The sequence below is a fragment of the Salmo salar genome, chromosome ssa27 (genome assembly GCF_905237065.1).
Source record: "Salmo salar chromosome ssa27, Ssal_v3.1, whole genome shotgun sequence".
NCBI classification, from domain to species: domain Eukaryota; kingdom Metazoa; phylum Chordata; class Actinopteri; order Salmoniformes; family Salmonidae; genus Salmo; species Salmo salar.
The window spans coordinates 9,438,081-9,447,108 of NC_059468.1; the positions used below are offsets into that span (position 1 = coordinate 9,438,081).

General features: G+C 40.9%; 1 protein-coding gene across 2 annotated transcripts; it reads left to right on the forward strand.

Annotated features, from left to right (window-relative positions):
* Positions 1 to 2,551: 2,551 nt before the first annotated feature.
* On the forward strand, positions 2,552 to 6,847 carry LOC106588433 (inhibitor of growth protein 4). 2 transcript variants are annotated; one of them, XM_014177421.2, is made up of 8 exons: positions 2,552 to 2,647; positions 3,109 to 3,180; positions 3,347 to 3,513; positions 3,892 to 4,006; positions 4,332 to 4,443; positions 4,656 to 4,800; positions 5,326 to 5,387; positions 5,536 to 6,847. In XM_014177421.2, exons 1-8 carry the CDS (start codon positions 2,611 to 2,613, stop codon positions 5,573 to 5,575), a joined length of 750 nt encoding a protein of 249 aa, XP_014032896.1. In that variant the 5' UTR covers positions 2,552 to 2,610; the 3' UTR covers positions 5,576 to 6,847. The 2 variants fall into 2 exon arrangements, with proteins under 2 accessions (XP_014032896.1, XP_045565628.1); XM_045709672.1 differs by lacking the exons at positions 5,326 to 5,387; positions 5,536 to 6,847 and adding an exon at positions 4,928 to 5,319.
* The last annotated feature ends 2,181 nt before the right edge of the window (positions 6,848 to 9,028 follow it).

The following is a 9,028-nucleotide window of genomic DNA, read 5'->3' on the forward strand; positions in this document are numbered from 1 at the left end:
TACTATTCCCAAACACACTCGGTAGTCTCCCTTATTACCCCATGTGCATCTTCAACAATTCTCTGTAATTACCTCCTATGCATCATATGTATCTTCACTATACATATAAAATAGCACAGAGTGCACCTTATGCTATTCTCTACCAGTGGCTGCAGACCATGTAGACATTTATCTTATAAATGCCTACAGACAGCTGTCAGCGGGGCATGGTACCGTTACTTGCCCTCGCTCTAGTCTTCTCTCTAAGACTAGCTCTAGCCTTCTTCCACGTCATATGTATCTTCAACGGTTCCTCTATAGTCTCTACAGTCGCCATAGTCTCTACAGTATCTATACTCTCTATAGTATCTATAGTCTCATGTATCTCAGGCTCCCGAGTGGCACAGCGGTCTAATGCACTGAATCTCAGTGCATCTGCGTCCCTACAGTCCCTGTGTCACGACTTCCGCCGAGGTCGGTCCCTCTCCTTGTTCGGGCAGCGCTCGGCGGTTGACGTCACCGGTCTTCTAGCCATCGCTGATTCATTTTCCATTTGTTTTGTCTGTGGGTTTTTCACACCTGGTTTCAATTCCCCCATTACCTGTTCATTATTTAACCCTCTGTTTCCCACATGTAATTGTGCGTGTTTGTTCTATGTTGATGGCTGTATCTGACGGCTGGTATTTTGTTGCCGGGTTTTGTACTATGCACCCGTGTAATTTTGGTGGTACCGGTATAGTTCACGCACCGTTGTATTGTTTCTATACTGGTGTTTTTCGTGTATTAAATACCTTGTCCACGCATCTCAGCTCTCCTGCGCCTGACTCCTTTTCACCAGTTACCCAAAGCCTTGACACCCTGGTTTGAATCTAGGCTGTATCACATCCGGCCGTGATTGGCACAGCGTCGTCCGGGTTTGACCGGGGGAGGCCGTCATTGTAAATAAGAATTTGTTCTTAACTGACTTGCCTAGCTAAATAAAGGTTAAATAAATAAAATATATATATGTATAGTCTACATTATCTATAGTCTCGTGTGTCTATAGCTTCAGTAGTTTATTTAATCATAAATGCTATGGTCTTTTTAGGCTCTATAGTCTTGCTGCTTCCCATACATGTAAATAACACCCCGGATTCAAAAACACCTTGTGTTATTGTGTAGGCTAGTGGTACCCTCCTTCTACATCTTTATGTTTAGTTTCATTGGTTTTATCATTTATTTTTATACAAATTGACTTAAATTGACTTACTGAAATCAGTTGCCATCCCTCAATTGTTTGCAGATGATGTGTCTTCTGCTGGGCAACTCACAGTAAGGGTCTGGGTGGGTCCTCATCCTGTTTTGGTCAGACGGGAATTTCCCTCACACTTCATAAAATGTGCCACTGGTTTTCCTCGCAGACCCTAACTGGAAAGCTCTGCAGGCAGAATCAATCATCCAATTCGTGACGCCAAATTGTTGTGTAAATTCTTACACAGGGACACTCGAAGTCAATCTTAAATTAATCATTCTTTATTATCAGCACGCTGGAGAGGTTCCAACCAACTCAATGCACCATAGTACACATGTCAATCAGGAGCTCTGCTGGGGCAGTCCCAGTAGTTGTCTTACATACACAGACAAGTTATATTTGTATGATTTAGAATAATTAATTAATCATTATCGTTTTGTTTCATTCATGTGACCGACCAATACTGGTTCATAACATGTGACAGACCAATACCGCACGAGGCTTCTTCTTTCTAAGCTGAGACCTTGAAACTGAGATATCCCTTTCTCTAAACAAGGTTCTGGTCATACTGAATAGAACACAGATATTAGTTATTCGTTTCCAGCACAAGTCTCTCCCTTCTCATATAAAGTTAGGATTCATGAGATACACTGTAAGAGCTTTTGTACACAAGCCCCTTCAGTGATATAAATGTAAAAGATTTGGTCATGTGTCAAGTGTGTGCAGAAGGGAAGAGTATCGAATGCCAGATGAGGTGAAATGCTGCAACTGTGGAGATGAACATGCGCCTGAATTCCTGGAGTGCCTTGTTAAGGTGAAGAATGAGGTGGCAAGGGTAAGGAGTGTCCAGCATGTCTCTTATCTGGAGGCAGTGAGAAGATTGGAAGGAACGAGTGGCGGGGAAGAAGCAATGGTAGTAGAGCCACCACGACCAGTGAAAGTTTTTCATCAACTGAGGAATTGTGAAATGCTACATGTTAAAAAGGTGGACTTTGTATTATTTACTGCAATGGTCTTAAACCGCGGAGAAAAAGTCTAAGAAAATTGGAATCATTGTGAAATGCCGCTGAACGTTTTTGGGGTCTTCATGATGTCACAGCCGAGGCGGTGCAAGAAATCCTGTCGGTGAATGTACCGCCATCACAGGCCCCTGGGCATGTGTAAGAAGTATTTTGGAGTGGACTGTGATTAAAGAAGTGGGGTGGGTTTTTTTAGTTGACGTGTTTTTATTTTGTATGATGCCGTTTTCCCACTTTCCCACGTTTTTTTGAGTTCTTATTCAATACCCCGTCCAGTTGGTGGCGGTAATGCACAATTAACATTGAATGCCAACGGCCGTTAAACCCCATCGAAGAATATTTCCTGTCTGACCGGAAAAACCTTTGTTTATTATTTTCAAGATGGCGGCGGGAATGTATTTGGAACACTACCTTGACAGTAAGATAGTAATTTATCATCCTACTAAATATTGTGTAATGTGTTGTGTGTATTTGTTTTACATGCACGCATAGCTACTCCCACAACCAGTACCTGAGTTTGAGGAGATGAGAAGCCCAGTTAACGTTACTGTTTCGGCTAACGTTACTCCAATGAAAAGTCCAGAGCGAGGGACGAAGAGCACGCGAGAAAGCTAGCTTAGTTAGCTCGCTTGCTATCCGAGCTAGTAAAACAGTGCATAATTGTACCATTCTTAATAGATTCTAAATTAATTTATTGTATCGTATGGTTCTATTCAGTGGTTTCCCTACGTTTACATAATATACATATTTATAGGCCAGCATTAGTAACGTTACTTAACACACACTAGCTATGTTGCAGCCCACTGACACTGATACTGCTGTATTTGAATTGGGACCGATATATGACTTAGTATACTGTACAACACCTTGTTTTTCTAGGTATAGAAAACCTGCCATTTGAGCTACAGAGGAATTTCACTCTGATGAGAGACCTGGACACACGGACCGAGGGTGAGACTCTCACACAGATCTGATATTATCCTCATTGTTGTTGTTATCATAACAGGTAAGTAGCAAACACTTATCCAAGCTCCAGTCAAAAGTCAGTGTGCATGTAGCCCATATGATGGTTGTAACCACAACTTACAATAAATCATTTCATCTCTCTTTCTCTCAGATCTGAAAGGGCAGATAGACTCTTTGGCTTGTGAGTGCACGTCAAATGCACACACCCTCTCCTCGGAGCAGAAGCTCTCCCTGCTCCGCCAAATTCAGCAGTCGTATGGCAAGTGTAAAGAGTTTGGAGATGACAAGGTCCAGCTGGCCATGCAGACCTATGAGATGGTGAGTAAAACCTTAGGATGGTTGCAGTAGATCGAGAATAGGAGTGCTGCTTGGGGTCCATACTAGTAGTGAGGAAAATAAAGGTTCTCTTTGGAGAGAGGGTTACCCTTGCCTGCCTGTAAACATGCACTCTAGTATAATTTGTCATCTGTACCTCAGGTTGCAGGTAAACCTTACATAGTGAAAGATATGTTATATTCTCAATTAGCATGTTTGATGCAGCTGGAAATGTTGAATAGCACATATTTTGATGTTGAGCAGCAGTGGACACACTTTTTGCTTCCACTGTGATTAGTTAGCCTAGACAAGCTGTGATGTCAAGTAATTTGTACATGTGATGCCTCAGTCAGTGTTCTGTTATTCATTGTGATCCCTCAGGTGGACAAACACATCCGCAGGCTGGACACAGACCTGGCCCGCTTCGAGGCAGACCTAAAGGAGAAAAAGATTGAGAGCACCGACTATGACTCGACCTCCAGCAAGGGAAACAAGAGTAAGTTCTGTTCTGACACTGTGCTCATTTTCATTCGGTTCTGTCCCTTGAACACGTTACTTTTTAGTGCTGTCTCATTGCTGTCCACACATAAACAAACACACAGACAACAACGTTTAAGCCTATAGATAGCTGGGAACTGGGCCGTGTTTATAATTACATGCAATGGAAAATGTTTTACAAAAAACTGGCTTATTCTTATTGGACAAGTCCAATTAGTCCCTCCCTATATGAGTCTATTTTCTTCTGTTTGGTGCTTAATGAACACGACCCAGGCAAGCTCCTTATGTGTCCATAGCCTGAAGAGTTTTGTGTCTTTCGTAAGGTGAGCTCAGGGGGCCAAAAGAGAAGAAGGTGGCTCGCACGAGGTTGAAGGCGAAGTCAGACGACGACTGCAGCCCCAAGAGCGGGCAGAAGAAAGTCAAACTAACACAAACGTATGTACAATTTGAAACATATGTTTCATAAGCTGATGCTTTGTACCAGATATAAGCTAGACAGCAAATTCTCATCTCCACTCCAATAACTCCCTGAACCTAACTGAAATGTTCTGGTCTTCTCTCACTCTGTACCTTACAACAGTCTCTGATACAGTACATCTCTTCCTCTCAGTATTAATTCCCATTGTCCTCCCTTGTTGTGTCCTTAGGCCAGAGTTCACAGCCCCTACAGTGAACTTTGGGAACGTCCACCCCTCGGACGTGCTGGACATGCCCGTGGACCCCAACGAGCCCACCTACTGCCTGTGTCACCAAGTGTCTTATGGAGAGATGATCGGCTGTGACAACACAGACGTGAGTCCACAGCTTTCTGCCATTGGTTATCTAGCGGTACATGAGCACTAGGTCCAGAGTTGGGGTCATTTCCCTTTCAATTCAGGAAGTAAACGTAAATTCCAATTCCCTTTTTTTTTCCTCATAGAGAGAAGCAATGACATCACTTCCTGAGATGGTGGAATTGAAATGAAACCCAACCCTGATTGGGTCAACTATTCACTATGAGCCAAATCCTAACCTGAAATCAGGGCACTAGAATTTTTCTACAGAAAATACCACTTTGACATAAATGTGTGATTTTACCAAAAAAGTCTTGAGTTATAAATTAGTGTAGTGTCAAGAAATGAGAGATGGTGTTGGAATGTTTGGTGCTTAAATCACAGATTAATTCAGTAAAACCTAAATAAAGGCTAGTTCCTTTTGGTACATTTTGACCAAGAGTAACCCACTAGTGTACAGCACAGCATTATAAAAGTTGCTCCCTATACTAATGGAATAATACTAATCAGAATGTACTGTGTGTGTGTGTGTGTCTCATTGTAGTGCTCCATTGAGTGGTTCCACTTTGCCTGCGTGGGGCTGACGACAAAACCCAGAGGAAAATGGTAAGTCAAGGAAGAGCTTGGAATTTAGGATGGGAAAATAAAGATGTTTCTCCTGTAACATGGAAGAGACCAACTCACTGAACGTACTTTTCTCTCTCTCTGTCTCTCTCACCCTCTTTTCTCTTGTTCTCTCATTTCTTTCGCCCAGGTACTGTCCAAGGTGTACTCAGGAGAGGAAGAGAAAATGAACCCAGAGACGATCATAACCAACAATCATAACGCTAGAGGGATGTAGAGTTTACAAAGGAGGGTCCAGTGTTTGTTTTGAAACATGGCAAGCCCTCCATAAACATCCATAAACACTAACATAGACTCTGCTGGGTCATGTTTAATAGGTCACACCATCACGAGTTGGGTTGAAACGCAAAACCAAAATGAGCATTTCCTATTGGACCAAGTCCAAGTAGCCCCTCCCCTTTTTCAGTGTGTGTTCTTCCGTTCAGTGTCTAATGGTACTTCTGGTCTGCTATCCTGTATACCTCTCTTTGTCAAACAGAAAGAAGATGGACATTTGACGGAGGTGTAGTTACAGCTGTTAGCCTAATTGATGTTCCTCAATCATGACTATATATATGTTTTTTTAATTGTTTAACTTTTTGATGGTTGCTTTAATGCTTATTTATGCAGAGTACTACAGGGACGTATACCCTTCTTTTTGCTTCATGATAGACTGTAACAGCGACTCGTACTGGATGCTTTTATACTGAACACTATTCAGCCCTGATACACACCGATCACGTGTATCAACTCTTTTGTTCTCCAACTATTCTCTATATTCTCACTGGTTATTTCCATAACAGACTTTTGGGGGGCTGAAAAGAAAGTGGGTTGATTAAGCGGAGTCGTTGATGTAGCTAGATTGTCGATTTGACTGAAAAGGAGAATGTACATACCTAGATGTGCTAGTTCAGAATGCTGTCGGAAGCAAACTGCACCAAATTTCTCTCTCATATTCATTTAAACAGCAATCACCTGAATTGCAGGTTGTTTGCCCAAAAGAGCAGGAATTAGTGAACTGGAAAATGTATTGATAACTGAATCTAGATGGTAAAGCTTTAAAAAAATATATTTTCTGATATATAGACATTTTGATAGGCCCATCTCAAAAAATTCAACAACGTCCTGTATATTTCTATTAGGAAGAGGCCTTTCTTTGACTGACTGTGCTTTATGAAGAGCCTTATTGATCAGTACTGTAAGAATAACCATTTAAATGTGCTTAAAAGTACAAGTATCCAGAATGACTGGCTACGTTGCTCAGTATGGTTTGACTGAAGCCTCAAGAATATAACTTCATTTATTAAAACATTAAAACTAATGAAACTGTATTTTGATGCTATGACCTTTTTGTATTCTGACTAATTGAATAATGTACTTCAAAACATTGGGTGTTGTTTTTGGAGTTATCTATTCTTATGGAATAAAGCACAAGGAATAAAGCACAAAAACAAAAAAAACAACCAGAGTAAAATGCCATTTCTTATTTCTAAAAGTTCTACTATCATCATGAGCTTTGTTGGTGTATTGCTGTTTATTTACTACTTGTATTCATTTTCAGTCCGGTGTCTTTCTATTGAGAAAGATAAAGACATCTTTGTTTGCGTGCATAGTATTGACAGATTATCAATCTGCAGTTCTCCAACAGTGCATCACTCTGAGATGTTATTTTCTTCTACATCAAATAACTTCATAAATCCAACATTGTACTCTGCTGGCCCATTCCCAAAGTATTACATCTCCAGTGCAGTGTTCAATCTGGCCACAAGATGTCTAGCTGCTCTCATCACTGCACTATTATAGACCATAGGATATCCTGTGCTTTCCAAAATACCAGATGGTGTCTACTATCTCCAATTTGACACTGATGGATTCATTATATAACAAATGTACATTACCGTTCAAAAGTTTGGGGTCACATAGAAATGTCCTTGTTTTTGAAAGAAAAGCACACGTTTTGTCCATTAAAATAACATCAAATTGATCAGAAATACAGTGTAGACATTGTTAATGTTGTAAATGACTATCGTAGCTGGAAACGGGTGATTTTTCTTTAATGGAATATCTACATAGGTGTACAGAGGTCCATTATCAGCAACCATCACTCCTGTGTTACAATGGCACGTTGTGTTAGCTAATCCAAGTTTATCATTTTAAAAGGCTAATTGATCATTAAACCCTTTTGCAATTATGTTAGCACAGCTGAAAACTGTTGTGCTGATTGAAGCAATGAAACTGGCCTTTAGACTTGTTGAGTATCTGGAGCATCAGCATTTGTGGGTTCAATGCGAGAAATTGCCAAGAAACTGAAGATCTCATACAACGCTGTGTACTTCTCCCTTCACAGAAGAGCGCAAACTGTCTCTAACCAGAATAGAAAGAGGAGTGGGAGGACCCGGTGCACAACTGAGCAACAGGACAAGTACATTAGTGTCTAGTTTGAGAAACAGACGCCTCACAAGTCCTCAACTGGCAGCTATATTAAATAGTACCCGCAAAACACCAGTCTCAACATTAACAATGAAGAGGCGACTCCGGGATGCTGGCCTTCTAGGCAGAGTTCCTCTGTCCAGTGTCTGTGTTCTTTTGCCCATCTTAATCTTTACATTTTTATTGGCCAGTCTGAGAAATGGCTTTTTCTTTGCAACTCTGCCTAGAATGCCAGCATCCCGGAGTTGCCTCTTCACTGTTGACTTTGAGACTGGACAACAAGACAACAAAGTCAATATATTGGAATGGCCATCACAAAGCCCTGACCTCAATCCTATAGAAAATGTGTGGGCATAACTGAAAAAGCGTGTGCGAGCAAGGAGGCCTACAAACCTGACTCCGTTACACCATCTCTGTCAGGAGGAATGGGCCAAAATTCACCCAACTTATTGTGGGAAGCTTGTGGAAGGCTACCTGAAATGTTTGACCCAAGTTAAACAATTTAAAGGCAATGCTACCAAATACTAATTTAGTGTATGTAAAGTCGGACCCAATGGGAATGTGAAGAAATAAATAAAAGCTGAAATAAATGTCTCTCTACTATTATTCTGACGTCACATTCTTAAAATAAAGTGGTGATCCTAACTGTCCTAAAATAGGACATTTTTACCAGGATTAAATGTCAGGAATTGTGAAAAACTGTGTTTAAATGTATTTCGCTAAGGTGTATGTAAACTTCCGACTTCAACTGTAGATATTCCATTACAAATCAGCCGTTTCCAGCTACAATAGTCATTAACAATGTCTACACTGTATTTCTGATCAATTTGATGTTATTTTAATGGGCAAAAAAATTGCTTTTCTTTCATTCTTTCAAAAACAAGGACATTTCTAAGTGACCACAAACTTTTGAACGGTAGTGTATATATACAGGTATCTGCCAAAATAAAGGAAACACTTGAATAATGAGGGATACAAAGTACAGTATATTGAAAGCTGGTACTTCTGCACATGGTGGTCCTGAGCAATTCCTAAGCAGTTAACATCCCATCATGCTTAGGGTCATGTATAAAAATGTTGGGCAGGCCCACTTGCCTATTATTTTGCCTGCATTGGCTATGCCCCCATAGGATAACAATGCCTCAATCCACAGGGCACGAGTGGCCACTGAATAGTTTGATGAGCATGAAAACAATGTAAGACATATGCCATGG

Bases quoted from the DNA above. Each gene is read 5' to 3' on its own strand.
- LOC106588433 (XM_014177421.2), top strand. From the start codon at position 2,611: ATGGCGGCGGGAATGTATTTGGAACACTACCTTGACA. The intron at 2,648-3,108 runs GTAAGATAGTAA...TTGTTTTTCTAG, and splicing joins TTTGGAACACTACCTTGACA to GTATAGAAAACCTGCCATTT. The intron at 3,181-3,346 runs GTGAGACTCTCA...TCTTTCTCTCAG, and splicing joins CCTGGACACACGGACCGAGG to ATCTGAAAGGGCAGATAGAC.